Here is a 21,911-nt window from a genome sequence, read left to right as displayed (position 1 = left end):
ACTAAGAACAAATTGTGTACCTTGTTTAAAATATGTAAATGAATGCATTAAATAGTCTACTTCTCTGGCCCTGCTCCCTGTGGATGAATGAAAGTATGTCATGATGGTGCCATTAAGGATAATAGTCTTTTTCTGGAGCAAATGTTCTATGTTTCACCTTCACCATTTCCCTTCTAATGGTTTATGAACATGTGCTCAACATGATGTCATTTGGCAGTCACTGGCACCCTGACCACATGTCAGGTCAGTTATATAGAACTGTGTATGCACTGTGTCACCTTTGAGTAGTGAAATTTAATTTAATTATAATTCTCTGATGTAACATTTACATTTAAAGCTATGTAGACTTTGACTATTGACTAGCAGCTGCAAATGATAACAAAGGATGTTTTAAATGTAACGAATAAATTGTCAATTAAATAATTGTTTTAGGGTGAGCAGGCAAGCAGTTCAGCAGCCTCTATGGACATAATAGCCCGTGAAGAGCGACCAAAGGTGAAGCTGAAAGAGGACGCTAAGAAGAGAAAGTGAGCGAGCAAGAAGACACCGGGCAAGAGTAAATCTGGGAAATGGATAGATATATATAGGCCAATGACTTAATGTTTCAGACTGATTTCGCAGCACTGTTCACTGTTTGTATTTTGCTTTTAAGTTTCAGTCAGGTGACAACCATCAGAGATAAATCTTACTTAAGGAGTCTTATGCAGAAAATTAACGAGGAGCCTTCTTTAGAAATGCACTCATATAACAATACAGGTTTTTCCACAGTTGTTAATTCCATGCCCTCTGGTTTGTCATCTTATTATTAGGATGATATCAGAATGAGTGGAAGGTATGGTTGCGGATTGTGTTGCTTTGATTGACAGGCTTTACAGGATTCCACTAAGAACCACAGTTTTATTTAGGACTCATAATGTCAGACGCTCCACCCTGGTTCCTTCATTGTTCCTCAAATTTAACTCTTGTGACTCATAGAAATTAATTGTAGTGCTCCAAACTTTAAAATGTCCTTTCAGAACCATGGGCGATGGCACAGACAGTGCATCCATGTGTTTATCCCTGGGCAGAGAAAAGTTTCCAGCATCTTAATTTCACTGCTGCAGTTGCTGATATTCCTCAGCTCAATAAGAAATTTGGATTTTAACACGGAGTTACAACTTGCCTAATGTAGCTTTAAACAATACACAGATTTCACACTGATTCACTCTAATCAGTGTCTATTGATGTATGACTTTTCAACTTCCTCAGCTCATGATCACAATGTGTGTGTATAAAGGACTATCACAGAGTAAATGAGTGTTGAAATAAACTCAAGTGCCTTTAAAATCCTTTTCCCAGCAGACAGAGGAGTGTTTTAATCTGTGTAAAAAATGTGATCCCAGGCTCAATCATGGGAAACATCCAAAAGTCAGGACAATGTTGCCCCAACTATTTGGGTTTACAGAACTTCAGTCTTCTTGAATTTTACACATTCTCTTGACCTCCTCCAGATATTCTCCTTGTACACCTTTGTTTGCGACGTTCATTGTGATTCATTAGTTGTTACTTGAATGTTGGCTGCATAAAACTGCTTGAACCTTTTCCCAAAAAAAAAGGTGAATCATCGTACATATGTTCCATCTGGCTCTTTTTTGGGAGGCGGAGGAGTTTGTGAAGATTAAACTTTTCCATCCTCTTTCTGTTGATATACCTTCACCTGTAAATAACGGGCTAAAAATGGGACAGGAGGTCTCCTTCAGTACAAACCTTCTGCAGATGTGTTCACCGGTGCTTAACCACTAAAGTGAGCAAACCTGGCATAATGTCAATATGTGTGCGAAGTGATATGCTACATGGTTACATGGTTAGCATGCATATATTACATCTCATACCTCACAGGGAGATCAAATTCCAAGCCATGGGATATGATAATCATAAATCTGAGGATTAGCTTTTGGTGTACGTCACAGATCTGGATGATCTGTCAAGCTGGCAACATGTTTCCTGTGAAAACCTGATTACTTCAACATCCGTTACATTTCTAACATTTAATGAATTAAATTAGATGTTTTCTCATTAGATTCTTATTTCTTTTTAATTCAAAGAGTAAAAATGAAATATTTTACTGTTTTTCCCAAAGACAAATGTGTCTAGGAAACAGAGAGGAGCAGAGACTGTTAAAATCACACAACCAACCAGTCAATCAGCGTACAAAAGACTTGAATCTAAACAGATGAAATGTCAAACAGATGTCAGTCTTTGTGAAATAGAGACTGCATTCAACTATTTAAAGCTCTACATCTTCATTTTAATATGATTAGAAATGTTGCTGACATCACAGAAGTTCACACGGAGTTGTTGTCTACTCGATTACTCCTGTTTGAGTTTGAGGATGAAATGAAAACAGCTTACAAAACTGTTAATTTACCATCCAAAACAACACAAGCTAACCCACTTGAAATCTATCTGAGTGTAATTAAAAATTCCTCTGGATTTAAATACATTCTCGAGCGCCCATGCTAACGGCTCTGTCAGGAGCTTCGTGGACTAATCAGAGACACTGAGAAGTGTGTTCCTTTTACTAATGGGTGAACACATGCTTTCACAGCTCGCAATGCGATTATACTCTTATTAGGGTCAGACATTCATAAAGACTCATTAGCAGTTTTTCCATCATGTGTGTGGGTGATATCATTTCTGTCTCTTTTGCTGTGTGCTGCCTTTCTTGCTTTGATTCCACTCGCTCGCTCCCTTTGAACTAATTTGTCTGCCACTGAGCCGCTCGCACCCAAACTTAACCTAGACTTAATAACAAGCAAAAGCCTAACCAAAAAGACAAAAGGCTAAGAGACTCCTCATGGCTGGTTTGATGTGACAAATGTTCACATGGTTCAGTTTTTAACAGACTTTGAAGGATCATGAGATGGTTAGTTTTCTGACAAATTCAAAACCACTGAGTTTGAATAGACAGCTTGCACACACACACTGCTGTTTGAGGCAAAGCAACATGTGTTGACGAAGTTGAAGAGGCAGAAAAAAAAAAAAAAAAGGTCAAGTCACCAGCCTGGCTTCATTATGAAAATTATTCTTATTATTTGTGACGAGAACAACATCTCTCAGATTCACAGCTGCATCACACTTGTGAATATTGGCTACCCACCTGCAGAGATAGTTTGCATTCGAGTTAATTGAATAATGTGCAAGTGCTCATGCCACAATGGCAGCATAATTATCGGTTAACAAGCCATTGCTGCGAATGGCTGGCTGTGGATGCGTCTTTCTCAGACATACGAGACACATTTAATGCAGTTTGGTCAGCAGTTCTGTCGGAGCTGCATGACATTTTGTTTCCTTTCTTTGAGTCATACAAAGGGTGTGGTGCTGGATCCGGCACTGATAATTCTCAAGTTCCTGTATATACTATATTTGGCCATGCTGCGATTGATGTACTGTTTATAACTTCTAATGCCGACTGCACAGTAACTTTATATATACCGATATACTGACAAGGGTTTTTGTGGCTGTGTGTATGCACAGCACTCAAAGAGAACATGACTGCTTTCACCAAATACAGAATAATTTATATTATTGAGAAAAATCTACATTTAGTTTATTTGTGAACCATATTTTTGGCAAGCAATTTTTTTTTACAGGACAACAAAGGACGTAAATATGGCTAAAAATAAAATAATGGAACTAGAATATGTTGGCAACGACGAAAATGAAAGCTTAAAATGTATGACTCATCCATCTGTCTTCAGATATGGATATACAAGCACATATAAACACACAAGGATCCCCATTTCCTGCTCTCGCAGAATCTTCCCAATGAGCCACAGACACGCTTGGTTCAATCCACTGAGGGAAAACAGGCGCAAACGCACAGCCTTCCACGCAGATAAAGGACCTCCTGATTAAGCGAAAGCATATGCATGTGCTAGTGGCGTGAAGGTTATGGAGGAGGGTTTATGACTGCAGGGATGTCACTTTGAATCCCCAGATGAGCCGGGGGTTGAATAATGTCGGTTTCCTCCCACTAAAAATGAGGTGCCTTTGAGCAAGACATGTGATCTGCAGTTAACACTAGTTGCTCCCTGGCGTGAAGGTGCCTAATGATGTGAACGTGAAGCCGGGTGTTGCTACAGCACGGTGCTGCAAAATTCCTTATCTCTGAAGTGCTCATCACTATCCATACCTGCCATATGGAGAGTATAGCAACATTCATGGCTCTGCCACATGAAAAGCAAACACACAGGGTGTGGTGGACAAACATAAACTGTGAGACGTGCAGCGAGTTGACAGAACTTTGGAAAACTAAACTGCACACATACACACGTGGATTTAGTTCACAAACACACAAACTTACAGGCACAACCGGCACTGATGACATGGAATGTGTTTGCTACGTTTTTACTGCGTTTGTCCTTTAACTTTGCCAAGCTTTGAGGTGGTTTTGGAGCAGAGAAAAGAACGCTCTTTTTTAAACATTTATAAGCTGCAGGGCGACTCTGTTGCAAAAGGGAGAGGCCATCCAATCCGGGCTGAGGAGGAAACCGCCTCCCCAAAAAAAGCAAACCAAACAAATGGCACAAAAAGTTATTTTTCAAATGGCTACTGTAAAAGGGAGTCTTTGTGTCCTCAAAAATCTGCTCCAACCGACACTTGACTAAGTGCAGCAAAAAGGAAAGGACAAATGGAAAGAAAGACTCAAAGAGAAAGTACGCAATGTACCCAGTGGGAGGAGGGGATTTGCTGGTGAGTAGCAGAAGATGTATTTTGGGGAAAAGAGCTCCTTCTGGAGGTTTCTGATCCGCTGTTTCAGAACGCCTTGGAGTAGTGTCAGGGCGTTGGTCTTGTTTCCAATAGCGTCACTTTCTGCGCGTCAGCAGATTCATAAGACCTTAATAATGTGTTTTATTTTTAACTGCTTCAGTTGTCTGATGTGGCGACACTAACCACAACAGTCATGTACAATGAGAAGCTGTAGTTAAACTAAGACATACACAAAGTTTGGATTCATTTCGACAGACAACTCAATGTTGAAATGTGTTGCTCTTTTTTTGTCCATTAGGAGGAAACCCGTGTGAGCCCTCCTGTTTCAGCTGCAGCACCGGATGACTCATGCCTTATGAACATTGATGCTCTCAGCTATTGCAATGTGACTACAGAAAACCCATTTGAAGCATTTTTCGTAATTTCAAACAAAATTACATTCTAATTATAGACATGTAACGTCTGAGCACTCAACAGCAAGAACATATAGTAAGCCATCAGTCCAGCTGAAAATACTGAGAAAAGGATGCCTGCTGTGAAGTAGGGCTCCTTGTAAGCTACATGCTGAGTGGTTAAATCCCATGATACAACCATCCATTTTATAAATGAGTATCACACAATTTAGAATACAGTTCATTCAAAGGTCTCACATTTATTCTTTACATGCTTGAGAAATCAAAACTTATCTAAATTTCCTAAACCAATAACTGCCTCGATATGTCAGTGTGCTCGGGATCCTAGATATTGTAATGGGTTTGTAACACAAATGTAACACGGCATATGTCGCTTTTCAAAATTCATAACACTGGTCCTGTGAATGTGATGTAAATGAGTTCTGGCCTTTAGTTATGAATATATTCACAGTTGTTTATTAGAATTTAAATGAGTTTGAGGAATTGAATTCCACAGGCCAAATGAAGCCTGTATATTTCTGACTACTAATGAATGCTGCTCTGAAACGCACTGATTCTCGATAATCCTGCCAAAGGCATCCAATACCATCCAGCTGGCATTCAGATGTTCTACAGATGCGCTGAATTTACCAAGAATAAAGGCCCATGGAAATAAATGCACTTTGCAGTGCAAAGTATGGAATGCGTGAATGATGCATTTTCATCAACATGCTTAGCTGTGTGACTTTTCAAGCCATCAGTTTTGGCTCAGACAGTTGGGACACTGTAGAAATACAACAGTCCGCTTGTTGTGGGGTGTCTTTTTTCTGTACGATGCTGTGATTCAAACTTTGTACCCTTAAAGTCAAATGAGGTGACCACTGTTCTGATACACATCATCCACATATTTGTTATTGTTCTCCACTGTGTTTGATACATATCTATCATCATGTTGTATGTTCAAGTGTCCTGGCAATTTCTCGTGTTTTGTTGCACAGTCTTGTTTGGGTTGATATTCTGGTTTCTTTAACACCGCCTGTTTCATGGACTAATAAACCGTTGATCTGCATCATCAGCCTCTAATTCTGCATTTAGGTCCTTGTTCTTATATTTACCCTTGTTCCCTGCTTGAACTGTAACAATGTCATCCCTCTGGAAAACATCTAAAACATATGCGTCTACATCTACATATGCATTCACTGATACAATTGGCTGCTTTACATTGAATTAACGCTCCACTGAAAAATGTAAATTCACATATTAGTTATGCAAACACTCTGGGACATAAGCAGGAATACATTTTCAGTTAGTTTAGTGGAATATCATTGGATTAAGCCAAAATTGCCACATAATTTGGGCTAAGTAAGATGGAATGAAGTATAGTGAAAACAAAAGGAAGGAGGTGGAAGCTATTATTATGAAGTCAATCTAGCCATAGCAACTTATCAGAGCTGTCTTTGTTATCTGATTTTATTTTCATCATGTACACCATAATTATTAATATTGCACAAATCACTGGATTCATGTTTTAGATTATTTTCCTAAAACATGAATCCCTCTCTATGGCGTGTTGTGGAGAGCTGAGACAGGAGGGCGAGGCAGGGTGGAGCTGGCCATCCTGTTGGATTTGGCAATAATGTCCAGCTCTGCAACACCACAGCATCCTGCTCACAATGTGTGTTTTATGTTGTCATAGTGATTCACTGAAATCATACCATATGCCCATATGAGATGCCTGAGGTCCAGTGGTTTAACATTATTTATCTATATTTCACTCAACAATGCAATGAGGCCCCTTTTTTCTAAACAATATATTCTTGTAGCACGAGACTGACAGGAAGGAAATATATAATACCTGTAACACAAGACACCTGCCCACAGTTAAAGCCTTGTTCATAAATCCAACACAACAGCCCGTTAGAGTACATATTATCCAACTACACTATTTCTCGAGACAGACTGTTGCAGGGCCACTAACTTTGTTTCCAAATGACCTCACTCTGGAGCAATGTGATTCAGGAATCAGCAGTGGGTTCACACAGAGACCACCATCAATAGTTTATGACTTGCATTTAAAAGAGGCCCAAGGAGGTCTGTTCTGGTCAAGGTAAAACCATTATGGTCTCTGAATGAATCATACATCTGATAGTGAGACTTCACGTAACCCAACAAGCCCAATGCTGAAAATGCATGCTTTAGAAAAACAGCTGTTAAATAATCAGGGGGTCATTTGATCATTTGCTCAGATTTTTTTCAGTGATTTTCATTTCCTTGGTTTTTGTGCTTCTACTATGAGTAAGTAGACTAATCAGTTAATTGTTTTTCAAGAGTCTGTATTCTCTATGGTCTTCAAACTTTTTCAGCCCAAGTACCCCTTGGACGGGGGACAAACATAAATTGTATTTACTTTGTTTAACTTTTATTTCACATTATTAATCTATATTATATATATACATATATGGGTTATTAACCTATATGTGTTTATGACTGATAAAAAGTTCATGCATAATTATTATTGGTTATTAAATGCCAAGAGCTGTGCTCTTGAGCTGTTTTGACATGTCCACTGATTTATCCAATTGGAGTGAAAATGCTGCCTCCGATGTTTGTGGTTTCTCAATAGTTTAACACCCTCACATTCACCATTATTTTGGTGAAAACTGTCAATTATTATGACAATTTTTTTTTGACCATTTCCACTCCTGATGGAATTATTGTCTAGATCACAGCCACGATCGGCTCTTCCTTCACTTTCTATGTCTGTTCAGGTCAAATTTTTGAATTTGTCCAATACTAAGACCAAATAAACCAAAAACTTTATATTTAGTGCTAATCAGCAAATGTTAACATAACACATTGCACTAAACACTAAGACCTAAAATGATAACACTTCTATGCAACTGTTTTACATTTCATTCCCACTTGAAGTACTGCAGAACTAATTCTCTGCATCAGCCTCCAAACTGTATCCACTGAGCCTGAACAAGGTGCTCAGGAATGCCGGCACACACACGAGACAGATGTCAGATAATGGCTGAACATTCCCTGGCAGTTATGCACTATTTCAAATTTCCAGAGACCACCTGATCATGTTTTCATGAGAATGCGGACTAGATTTCACCTTTCTGCGGTGCTATCTGGAGGTGAACATTCTCAGTAAAGCACTGAGGCAGATGTTTTTTTGGTGAGTAGGAGTTGGCTGCTCAGCAGAGCTATGTTCAAAAAGTCAGTCAATTATAAGAAGTACTGAAGGTTTCCCATTAGAGGAGAAAGGAAGGTTACCGCACTGCCAACATGCATTTTACTAGCACATACTGTAGTTTGTTATGGGCTGTGAGCAGAAGTAGTAGCCTGAAGTGGGCCTGTTTGTGTTTAGATTGAACAGCCTCTAATAAGAACATCATGAGTAAACCTAATCATTGTCTGCAATTACAATCACTGTTATCAAAGTGATTAATTTCACTGGCATTAGATGGTTACTTCATCCCAGTTATCAGCATAATTCCCTGCTCTTTACTTGCCATGTAAATGAATCAGGAAAATATTACACATAGAAGCTACAGATAACATGACAGTCTCTGCCTTTGACAACCGTGTTTAATCGAGTCTGGAAAAGAAATCGGAAGAAGAAATCAGGAAGGCAGTGAATTCAGTTTATTCCACTTTCACTTGCCAGGAAAATATTTGTGCGCAGAAGTATGCATGTTGGATGACACTATGATTTCTCTGCAACAACAGCTGTTGAGCGAGTTATTGTCGAGACTTGCCCCAAATAAGCAATATGACAAATTACAGAAGGCAAATCTCATATTTCTCACACTCTGATTGATTGTATTAAACTCTATTTCTGTCCTATCATTTCTCTGAACCCAACACTCCTCAACAAACCGATGCGCTATCTGGTTTGATAATGTCTGTTTACAAAGTGGAAAACATAAAGTTTGCCTATAAAAAGTTTAGTGAGGCTAAATTCTTTTTAGATGGGAATGTGATCTAATCATGGGAAGACATGCGAAAACTGTCTGTGTGTGTAATGCTTTAGACCCTCCCTGTCCGCCCCTTCAACTTGCTCCCCCATCCATGATGTCTGAATTGACTCATAAGTTAAACCTGATTAGAAATGCCTCCTTCTCTTCACCTAAAACTCCCATTTGAAACTGAACTCGGGCTAATTAGTCAGCTCGATAAAGGATCATAGCTTTCAGCTGGATTTACCTGCTGATGTAAGAAGAGCAGATGTTCTTAATATTAGTAGCACACAGACCTTTACAGATGGAAAAGTATGAGTTCAACACCTCAATGATCTAAAGTATTTAGGACTTACAGTAAATGTCAAACATCAGACTTTCCCTTCAGTCAGCTTTGACTAAATGACCATCAGTTACATACGTCATAAAGTTTTTACTTGTTCCTTTCCATACAGCTGTAAGATTATACATTCAGTGGAAAGAAAGCAGATAAAGCAGAGGTAGAGCTTCTTCATTTTTCTAATGAATTAACATGCATTAGAGAATCAGGCAGCCAGAAACAGCAGGTTCAATTTTCCCCCCTTAGACTTGCCTTAAGCTAATTGCCATCCAATGGTTATTGTTACCCTCTATGTGTAGCACAATGCTCTCTCCAACAGCAGCAAGTTATATGGCCTCCGGAGGTTATTAAACAAGAACTGGACCATATTGCTGTTGGACTGGAATACCTTAACAGGTCACGTGTATCATTAGTTTGTTTTAAAGGAAGAAATGGAAGCCACCGTGTTGTGATAACGGCTACACAGTGTTTAAATCGACTGCACCCTCCTTCAGAGGACCATAAAAACAAAATGAATCTGAGTGCACTGCAATTAAGGTTACTAAATCTAAAGTGAACACAACAATGTTTAAAACATCTAGAGTGTCTCCTCTGTGACCTCTTATACAATAGATATTTGTCTTGAAGAGAAGATCTGGAATGTAGTTTTGGCTGTAAAATGACAGGATGCTCCGGGGTCAGACATGGTCAGCTTCCCAATTCGGTATCTTTACGTTCCCCAGTGGCCTATTCCCATGTCCCAGTCTGGCACAATCTGGTACATCGGATTGCCTAGTTGGCCACAAAAATACTGGTTGTTCTTTGTGCACACACATCCCTCCTGTCATCTGCATTTCTTCTGGTTTGGCCGATCATTTGTTGACTTCAGCGCATTCAGCTGTTGTCAGTTGTCTCAGAGATTCTGATTATGCTTCTCATTTCTCACAATCTTTGTTTTCTTCTGGAAGATAGAGTAGCTTTATGAAATCTGTTTACTTCCTCTGTTTGTTGAATCAAGCATGTAATCATTTTTGAGCTTGGTCTCCCAAAGTTTTAATGAAACATGAATAATGTCTGGAAATGCAAATATGAGCTCAGAGGCGAGGACTGAAGAGCAAGTTTCTTTTAGTGTGTAAAAATGTATGAGGGAGTTTCAACTAGTCACCTTCACACTCTCAGGTGGAAGTTTGTATTCTGCATGTTTCAAATGCTTTATTATGTCAATCAAAAAAGACAAATCTGTTACAGTATGACCATTCTTAGCAGGCCATAAAAAATACAATTATAAAAACGAAGCTGTGGGACGAACGGAATCTGACTGTAGGCCGTGATTGGCCCCTGGGCCAGACTTTGGACATGCCTGGCTTAGGAGAACTGGAGGGTTGCCGGTTCAAGACTGCTACGTATGTGGTTGCCCATCAATTCAAAAAAGTAATAAAGTAAATCTTATTATGATTATTATTTGACTGTTTCCATCTGTTTCCAGTCTTGGGCTGGCTGCTACAGTAGCTTTAGCATCATGTTCACTGCACAGACATGAGTGTTTGCCAGTCTGCTAATCTAACTCCAAAGTTCCAAAGTAACCATAATCACTAAGTTATGACTCAGCAAAATGCATAGATTCCTATTTCAACCACAGTTATTCTACACGGCTGAATGTAATCACGATCTAGATTTTCTGTGTGACAACCAGCTGAATTTAATTAGTGAATGAAAACACTTTTCTTTTCATATGACTGTAGCAGAAAAAAACATAATCTGACGTGTCTGAGTTGTACTCTGCAGAAGTTTTAGCATCATCTGTTTTGCCACAACTGTGTGAAGGATTCAGCATGATCTTGGTTGTCTGGCTTCTGTGCTTCAGCTCCACCATATAGCTGTTCTCGGCTTCATGCTACTGTGGGCGGTCATACAGTCAGTCAAGGCAAACTTCATGAGACACATCATTTCCTCTGGTTATTTTAAGCCTTCATAACCAGCAGTATGACGGAATTTGCTCTGGCCTCCTAACACTGGGATCTGTGTGAACCACAGCACATAAACGCCCTCGTGCGCACACACACACACACACACACACACACGCACACACACAACCCCCACCCTGGATCCCCTTCCCTCCTCTTTCAAGCTTTCGTCGACTCATGTGAAGCAACATGCTCTTTTGTTGGTTCTCCCGTCTAGTTATATTTATCTGGCACAAGCTATTCCAGACTGTCATCTGCCTGATCCCAGTCCTAGTACTATCCCCAGCCCCCTTGATTCTGTCTGAACCCAGGCTGTAATGAGGCTGTCTGGCATCAAATTACTCAGAACCCTTCATGGTCCCTCGGTGGTGCTGATGAAGATTTTCAACAGTATGGGTGCTGGCTGCTGATCTGCCTTCATGTCAGCATGCTGTGAAAAGTGTCCCTCCTAACAGCAGCCTCCTGCTGCCATGTTGTGGGAATATAGAGCGGGAGATGAGCTATTTAGATGAGAAAGAGGATATTTATATTCATTTAACATACGTCAGAATCATCCTACTGGAAAAAACACAGGCACTTTCTTCATGAAGTTATCGATCGGGTGTCAGGTGTTTTATAAATCTCTAAGTTTCGTTGGAGTATCAAGACTTTGTCTGTGACCAAATTTACCAAGTAGAAATATTTCGTAATATTTCACAGCGCCATGCGACTAAAACTAAATCCCCAAGTCCTGGAACAATACCGTTTGAGAGTTGAGAACTAATTAGAAGCACAAAAAACTATTAGTTTGGAGCATGATGTCTTATGATTAACCACTGCGGCCTTGTGCTCATGAGTCATACACCCTCTGGGCTGGAGGGAGTCCCTGCACTCACAGTGCATTTCTCTATATTTAAAATAGTGAGTCATATTCATGTGCGAGCTACTGTCCCTGCTGGACCTAAAAATAGCAGACTTGAGTCTCTAAGGTATGGCGCTATATGGAATGAAACTGAACACATGTGAAATACAACATGCAACACATGAATATTAAAGACGTTTTCAAGTTTTGCTTTTAATCTATTTGATGTAATTGAGTTGCTGTGTGCGGCTTACTGAATATAGAACTTGAGATCTTGGTTCCCAGGAGCTGGAGCACTGCTGAGGGAGCAAACATAAAATACATCTGATAGGAAACTCTCCTTGCAGCTCCTTGTTTGAAAAACTACTATATAGATCTAAAACTCTGAATTCTTCAAAACTTGGCTAATTGCAGCGCACTCGCATTCTTTTACTGTTGTTTTGTCTATATTAGGCAAGAGAAGCAGAGGGACAATTTGATTGAAACCTCCAGCTTTGGCTTGTTACTAACTGACCCAGCAGACTCCAGATGTTGGAGTGGAAACCTCAGGCTTTTCCTAACACGTCTCAGATGAATCAGCCAAACACTGGAAAACATTTCCCATGATTCATGCTGCTTTTCCATGGTTATAGCGAGCCTTTTGTTACCCCAACTGGCCACACCAGTCTGCCTCCACTGATCGGGGCATGTGAGTTACATGCGATGCAGAGTGTCGAACAAAGCAGGCATTGTTCCTAAATGCGATTTAGACATGAATTTACATCATATGATGATGAAAGATAATGATATCTGATGATGTTAACAGCTGATAATGAGAAGGAAAGATCTTGTGAGGTGATCTTTGGAGGTAATTCCATAAAAGCCCTTTGGGGTAAGAAGGCATTTTGATGTCCCCTTTCCCTTTTAATTTATTTTTATTGGATAGGAGAAATAATGGCAGTCAGAACAGAACTGATTTCTCTTTATTCAACCAAAAAATGATAAAGCAGGCTACCCCCCCCCGTTCCAAAAAAAAGGAAAAATTAAAAAGGGAAAAAAACCCAGAGGCCACTCGTATCGAGACATCTGGTCATGCATAATTCCTGCTTATTGAACACTTGGCAGTTCTGTGATGATGAGAATTTCTCTGGAGTTTTCATTTTAGGCACTAAACTCCCCAACAGCTCTTATCAAAAATAAACATGCAGAGTTCAGTTGCTGCAGTGGGAGAAGCATAGAAGCCTGTCTGTCCCAAGGCCATAACACACACTAACACACTCACACACACACATACACACACGTTGGATTTGAAATGTTCCACATCAGGTCTTAAAGGTAACCTAATGTGCATGACATTATCAGTGTACTGCATCTTGGTATAGGTCGTATTTGTCTTTTTGATTTTATGCAGTGCTGTTGCTTTATTTTTATTATCACTTCCTTGTACTTTACAGAGTTTACTCTTTATGTATTTATATGTTTTTATTATCCATATCCTGTTGCTTGGTGCTGCAAAGACCAAATATCTTCATAAAAATATCAGGAATCAAATCGAATCTACTCTCTTCCAGATTTTTCCGAGCAAGCTTTTGGCCGAGGACACAAATTTAATAAGTCGTGGATTGGATTTGTCTGTGACTGGCAATGTCCAGCACTCTGGTCCTGACTTAAAATATCTCAACAACCATTCAAATTTGTGCAAACATTCAAGGTCCCCAGAGGTTGAATCCTATTGAACTGCAGATTTATTCATTTTAATTAATTATAATGTTGTATAATTAACATGAAATCACTTGCTGGGCCCGGTCCTACCGCATAGTATCTGTGAAGTACTAAATGTTGGATTGCCCTTCAGCAAGTCATTTGGCCTCCTTTTTTGTTTTACAGTGCAGTCCTCTGAAGTAAAAGTTGACAATTCTATTCACGTTGCTGTCGCTGTCGTTGTAGGTCAGACTTTGTCCTTAGAATGGCCTACAATTGCATGGCGACAAGATAATTACAGTTTAACAACAATTTCAAATCCCAAATTGGCACTTACAGCCTTGAAACCTGGGTGTAGACCATCCGTCACTAATCTGCTGTAAAAACCCCCTCCACCGACTTATCTGATTGACATGGAATGGGTTAAAACAACATGGGAGCAAACCATGAGATGACCTTTGACCTCCCTCCTAGGGACAGAATCTGGGCCTGTGTTTATGTACAGAAACTCTTTTTTGTACACACCCGAGGCTAAATAAGGTCTGTGTGTGGGCTGTCTGCCTGCTCTAAGCAGATCATGGCCCTAAAATATAATCTGAGCAGGCTGCCGTTGACAGCCAGCAACCTCAAAGAGAGAAATGTGGGAAAGATCATCTGCCAGGGGAGTATACAGCCTTCAAGGCGAGGGACATGTCTTTTTTTCCAGTGTTCTTGCATCACAATGAGAATAAACTGAGCTGTGATATGTGGTTTTGAAGTGATAGAATCCTCTGCTTTAAGTGTGACATTGATGCTTGGGATACATTAAGAGGAGAGAGAAGTATTTCTCTCTTATTTTGGAAGGGTTGTGTGTCTGGCACATCTGTATCTCTTTGAGGGCCAACTTGATAGCTTCATTCCATGTTTGTCCTGCTTTAAAGAATCACCCTGATTTATTACAACTTGTATTTGAAGTTATGGCCATCACCTCTGTCGGTAATTTTAAAGTTGTAAACTGTCGGTTGTAAACATCCATCACACTGGCTCTGTTCATGTTCAGTTTTACCTCCAGAAAAAAAAAAGTGTTTTAGATAATCTGGGTAAAATACTGACTCACTTCGTCCCGGACTCCTCTCACTTTTTTTTGTAGTGATGTCACTGTGTTTCAAGACCTCAGCAGTTATTTTGGTGAGTATGAGTGTTATAACACAAATGATGGGCAAAAAGTTGTAACAGTGAAAGTAAAAGTGAAATTATCTTTTAAAAAGTTGCCATTTGATGAAAAAAGGATAAAATGATCATCAATTCTGGCTTTTCTAAGGCGCTCTGTCAGTCTTGTAGCTGACACTCTTATCTGTCCACAGCAGCTCACTGTGAATGAGCAGCAGTGGACCAGTGTCTTGCTCAAGGACACCTTGACAGAAGTTATTGCTCTTACAGGAGTCAAGCCTCTAACATTTCCATTATGATGCTGACACTGTAATCACCGGGCAGACATGCTGCCCACCCTATTGCTGCAGGTCAGATATAAAATTCTACCTGTAGTAACAAGATGAAGTTATAGAGAGAAAAGGAGCGAGGTGAGGCGGGTTTGCCCTTACAGCTAACTTTGGATTCTTGCAATGATGTTTGCCTTGGGCCAGAATCTCCCTCCAAAAAAGTTAATAAAGCATGACTCACTGAAAGTTTCTCTTTGAAGTGCCGGATAAAACACCAGGCAGGCAGAAGTGAAGGAGGTTATATCATATTATAAACGTTATCAATATTGATTGTCCCCCATGCCCAGAGATATTATGAGGTCTCATAATGTCTTCCAAAGTAGAAGAATGTTTTAGAAGATATGTGACTTGTTCTACAGCTGAGAAACCTCCAGAATGTATTCTCTTTAATAAATGACATATGTTTAGATAAAACAAGTACATTTTGCATATTTTGCATATTTTGTGCACTTCCTATTAAACATAGTCAGCAACCTTTCCATCAAGAAAGCTTATAAATCATTCGATTCCCCTGTTGGTCTCAAAGGCTGTGTTAAACCTGGTCCAGTCGGGCTTCTGAGCCCAGTTCTGTTGCCTGCTAATGATAGATTCAGTTAGCAGCAGTTAATTAGCGGTTAGCTACTTTAACAGGTGGTTATCCTAAAGCTATCTGTCCATCAGGAAACTCTGCAAATCAAAGAGAGTTGAAGCTGAGCAGACATCAGAAGGAAAACCAGCAAATATATTCTGTATGTGTGCAGGGTGAGTCATCAGCAACTTTTTATGGTTCGTCGGGAAATGACAAACTCTAAAATACCATGAAGAATACCTGAAAATACTGAAAACATGACATTTGTTGTGCCAGATACTGTTTATGATTTATATATACATATATATTTATTTATACTTCTTCTTGCTCCTTCACATGAAAGAGTATTTGGTTCCAGATTACAACTACAGCTAAAGTGGAAATAATAATAGAAAGTAAAACTCACTGCTCAGATATATATCACAGTGACCATTTGTTTTTGTGGACATTCAGTCACATGAGAGATGCCACAGAGAAAAAACAGACGAGGGTCTGGCTGTGCATTCTGCTCTGCATTTATAAACACTCTGATTTTCTTGTTTGGATTCACTCCAAATGCCCCATTTCTATTCTGTCCTAACACTGTGTTGTGTTTAAACTAAGAGACGTGGGAGAGGGTCACAAAGTCTGCGAGTGTGAGAGCACCACAACCGGCACAACACTAATCTCATCAATTTCCCAATGCAAATATTGAATTTATTAATCTTCGAGCACAGACACTTGTAGTCACACAATTCTTCCTGCCAACTCTCAAGGAACACATGGAGGTCTCGCATACAGACGCTCGTTTATTTTTTGCTTGTTACCATAGGGACCTTATAGTCTAGGGGAGAGAGCGGTCCAGTCTCGGGATGCAAATCCTCTCATTAAGCTTTGCCATCGGAAATGCAAACACATTTAGGAGCAAGATATCGCTAAAACGCTTGAAAACGTGCATAAGCCATTAGAGACTGTTGGCAGTAGATTTTGTCTCATCATATGCTAAAGACAAACATCCACAATTCAATCAATGTTCCTTCCCATCACACATACTGGTAGTATTTTACACAGAGCATCATTAGTTCTGCCAACAGAGTTGGACAGGAGTGTTATTTTCTCCCCACACCATCTGTTTCAACTGTCAGGTCATATTTGTATTTTAGAAAATGCCAATATTTTACAAATGGATTTTCACAGAACAGCAAAAGACAAAACAATAAGACAACAAACAGTCTTAGACTTGGAAAGGTCGGTAATGGGGCAAGAAAGAAATCATTAAATTTTCACACTGATTGGCCCTCAGAGGGGAGTGGACATGGCTTCCACAGGAGTGAAGAACTTCCTAACAAAATAACAGCATCAAACTGTGTGTGCCTATCAACAGACGGAAAAACAGAAGAAAAAAACAACAACAACTCTATTACCAAGCCAACCAAACAACATGTAAGCACTGGAGAACAATTTATGGTTTGGAAATAGCTACCCTGGCAATATTTCCAAAGCTTGGTGAAGTTGTTAAAGAGCAGCCTCCCAGCTACTGAAGAGATATATGTAGAGCTACAGGCTGTTTTAAAGACTCAGAACAGAAACGTGTCATGTCCAATTTCAGACAGAGTCATGATAAAGTGAGCATCCCTTGATTTGAGGAAAGTGCTGTCACATGGCTGCTGAATAGAGAACATTGCTGGTCGCCTGCTTTCAGTGCCAAAAAAAGATATGACTCTTGAAATGATATTCCCTGTGGTATGAAGTCTAAAGGGGCTGGCAGGTATTCAGAAAGCTTGACGAGGTGAAAGAGGGTGTTATCAATCACAGGTCCAGTGTTGAATTGAAGGCCACGTCATCACCGGGAGGCTAAACGGACAGGTCTTTAAGCTTCAAGTGCTAAAATATATTAACCGTGAAACACTTAATCTCATACTTTAGCGTTTTTACATTTTCTTCATATATTCTATGTGAAGAGAAGATTATAGAATTGATTTGGTGAGCTTCTGCTTATGCTCACCGCATCCTAACCATTCCTGAGGCTGCTGTGTGGGTGAAAGAAACACAATGGCGTAAGACTATGGGAAAGTGGTAGGTTGCACCACTGCTGAAAACTCATGGAAAATATCATTATAGGGGTATATCACGTTCACGATTTGACTCAATTGCCTTCTGCTACTGAGCAAGATGTTCTCAAAGGCACAGAAATATAATAAGAGATTTGAGATTGCTTAGTGGTTTTGTAAAGAAAAGGTGGCCATGACGTGAAGAACGCCCCAGCATCTGGACGTCATGTGGTGCATGGCCTGTGACATTTGAAGCTGTAAGCCCGAGGAAGAAAATGAAACCTTCTGTAAGCCTTCTAGGTAGCTAGTGGAAGAGTCCCATGGCAGCTTGTGGCAGGAATTCTGTGAAGCAAAGGGGGGGCCAAAATCTAATCAGTGGCTCGGTACATCTGGTCAGCATTAGCATTTAGCTCTCCAGGGTCAGTGGGTGAGTACTGTTCACACTGAAGCAGCAGAAATACTGCCAACAGATAATTAGATGAGGAGAATAGGTTCCTTCATACATTTTCCTGTTTTATTCTGCCATCATTTTGATTAGAGGAACATTTGGTTTTGGAAGATTACATCTACTCTACCATTTAACCAGTCTGTAACATCTATAATACCAACCGTCTACTGTATTTATTGGGTGTTAAAGTGACCATTTAGGCAAAATTGATGTTTAAGTGTTTTCATCACATAGTGCTATATGTCACCTATACTTCAGTATCTGGACCAACGGTCACAAAAAAGTTTTTTTTTTTCCTAATAAATGAAAAAAGTTGATGACTCATCCTGCCTTTGGGGGTGTATACTAATTTTGATAATTCAGTTCAAATGCTGTATCACCTATGATTCCACCACAGTGGAGTGATTCTTGTTTGGTTGCTACTCATAATAATAATAATAATAATAAGTTTAATTTATAAAGCACTTTACATTTGAATGAAATCTCAAAGTGCTACAATACACACAAAGTATATGCACACAAGCAACAGAAACAAATAAATCACAGCAAGAGAAATCATGTTGAATACGATGTGGAGAAAAGGAAAGTTTTAAGTCCTTTTTTAAAATTTTCCAGAGTCTGTGGTGATCTGAGTTGATCAGGGAGCGAGTTCCAGAGGCGGGGTGCAGCGGCACAGAAGGCTCTGTCGCCCATGGTGCTTAGCTTGGTCCTCGTGATTTATAACACGGCCGAGTGGGAGGATGTATAAATTAAAGAGGATAGGGCCCAGGACTGAGCCCTGAGGGACCCCACAGGTAACCGTGTGTGTCTGGGATTTTGCATTGCCAAAAGAGATGTATTCAGTTCTGTCAGTGAGGTAGGAGTGGAACCAGTTTAAAGCAGTGTCATTGAGTCCAATGGAGTGATGTAGCCGGTTGAGGAGTATGGTATGGTCCACAGTGTCAAATGCAGCAGACAGATCGAGGAGGACAAGGAGCGAAGGTGAGCCGGAGTCTGCTGCCATCAGGAGGTCATTTGTGACTCTAACCAAGGCTGTTTCTGTGCTGTGCGCAGATCGGAAACCAGACTGGAATTTTTCAAAGATGTTGTTGTTTTTAAGTTGGTCCTGAAGATTTGCAGCAACTACTTTTTCAAGAGCTTTGGAGACTCATCTATGGCCTGTCCTCACTGATTACCATACAAAAGCACAACCTCTAATTAACCGCTGCTAACTAAATCTGCCATTAGCAGGCAACAGAAATAGACCACACCAGGTTCGAGTACAACCTCTGAGACCAACAGGAAATAACATTATGAAAGATTGTTGAGTAGCAGACCGCTAACAGTCATTAGCTCGGTCAGCAATGTAGATAGCTAAACTGACTCAGCCCTGGTATGCCAGGAGTCAAACCCAGCACGAAAACCACAGCCGAACCGGTAGTCTACTGTATTGGCAGACTGGTTGGTTGCTGGTTTTGGAGGTCTGGCCGTGTTTACTGCAAGGTAGATGCTCACATGCATAGTGTTTTAGGTAACACACATCGTTGCCACTGGCTACTGTAAAGACTACTGTGACAATTCCCTGTCTGTTAGCCTGTTTTTACAGAAAACACACAAAACATTAGAAAGCAAAGAGCACTCTGTTTCCCATACTGCACACTGTCATGCAAAAACTTTCTGGAAATTGTCAGTAAATGAAATGTGACCACATTCAGCAGCCAGCAGTCACAGCTCACACAGTGTAACTAATTCTTCAGCAGAGGTGTTGCCATCGTACCAGTCAGTGGGGTTTATCTCTAAATGAGCAAACAGAAGGGCAGATGACTCTTTTCATGCTCATGGTGAACAGATCACAGCGCAGAAGAAGTGACTCCAGCTCTCCAGCTAAGCTTTGATTCTGTGCCACAGAAACAAAGCGATACTCCTCCGTTCAGATCAAGAGCCACTTTTTCACTTTAGCTGCCAATGAGACACTCATGGAGGAGGTTTGCCCGGACTTAATTGGAGTGGAATTTGCAGTGAGAGTTTTGAAGATGTGACAGCCGGCGGAAGACAATGGGCTGAGCAGCTGTTCTAAGTCCAAGGCTGATCCTGCCAACTCACCATATGTACACTTTTGTACCGAGGTGAGTTGGTTAAGCTGCTTGACGACACTGTTTCGACTTCCCATCCACATACCAGATTTGCTTCAACCAAACACTGTACACCCCACACTAACTCTCACACTCATGGAGGAATAAGAAGAAGAGCGGCTGCATCATGTCACATTGAATAAGGTACATCTGTAGCTGACTTTACTCATGCACTATGGGGCCTTTGTACGGCCTTCCAGCATCCCCCTCCCAAACACACACACACTGCGTCTCTCACTCTCTTACTAGGACCTCTCTCACTTTCATCTCTCCTCTCCTGGTGGATAAGGAGCAGCTTTGGCTGCCACTGTGCACTTTCCTCTGAAAGAGCCATTCATTGCTGCCGGCAGAGGGACCTCAGCTCACCTCCTAACCACAGAGGGCTTCGACTTCACTACCTCCTGCTTTTTGGTAACATGCTTTCAATGCAAACACTCTCAAGGTAAATGCACTCATACACACTCGGCCAACAGACTGCAAGGCAAAAGGGGGGAAGAAAAAGAAAACTGCATTTAGATGAAAAATCGTCAGATGTCGTCTCAGACCTTGGACCAGGGTCAGACCCTTGGCACATCTTTCTCCTCATGTATTGAGTTTCTTCCAGGAAAAGGAACTTTTCACTGGTGAGCAATGAATGGCATGAAGACTGTGAGGGTGAGGCACATCAAAAAAGTAAAAGAAAAATAAAGAAAAAAGAGACCTGAACCTGAAGTTAACTTAAAGAACAAACTAACATTTTTCTTAATGCAATAATGGTGCAAGTTTTGTTTAGTTTAAGTTTGAGGCATAGTTTTTATCAGCTTGTCATGCTTTGATTTATGCACTGGGGAAACCTCACACAGGAGAAGTGATCTGATCTCCTCCTGTGCATCTCTGACAGAGTGAGCAGAGGGAGGAAACAGGACACTAAAAGAGTAATTTGCAGTGACACTTACCTCCATGACCGGGGCTGGCGAGGCAGAGCAGCAGGGTCAGGAAGGCACCGACCAGGACCGAATGTAGGGCTCTCATATTTTCGTGCTGGAAGTTAAGTCCTCTACTCTGACGTTAAAGACACTCCATTCAGAAGGGACTGAATGAGTTTCCAGTTTTGGGACCTGCTACAGGATACTCCTCTATGTGAAGGGGCAGGGCTGGGGAGGGACCATGAGAGTGACGCCCTCTTTTAACCCTCCTCTCAGCACACTCAGACAGACACACACTCAAAGACTGGAAAATCATATACTGTATCCTGCCTCTCCCTCCTGCCCCTGTACTTACTCATTTACAAGATCAAGACCTGTTATTGCACACATATGTGTACTGTGCAAAAGAATAAATGCAGCTGTTCATCTTTCTTTGTACTTAGGAGCAAACCTGT

The 21,911-nt window shown here is 40.5% G+C and overlaps 1 protein-coding gene across 1 annotated transcript in view; it reads right to left on the bottom strand.

Moving 5' to 3' along the window:
- The window catches only part of cspg4 (chondroitin sulfate proteoglycan 4), a 69,907-nt gene extending 48,284 nt beyond the window's left edge, over positions 1–21,623 (bottom strand). Inside the window, exon 1 of the mRNA XM_019276661.1 lies at positions 21,487–21,623. Within this exon, the coding sequence (XP_019132206.1) occupies positions 21,487–21,562 (76 nt within the window). The 5' untranslated portion in view covers positions 21,563–21,623. The remainder of the gene's footprint in view (positions 1–21,486) is intronic.
- Positions 21,624–21,911: the final 288 nt, after the last annotated feature.

Source organism: Larimichthys crocea, chromosome XVI, assembly GCF_000972845.2.
Source record: "Larimichthys crocea isolate SSNF chromosome XVI, L_crocea_2.0, whole genome shotgun sequence".
Taxonomy (NCBI): domain Eukaryota; kingdom Metazoa; phylum Chordata; class Actinopteri; family Sciaenidae; genus Larimichthys; species Larimichthys crocea.
This window is presented reverse-complemented; position numbering and strand designations above follow the sequence as displayed.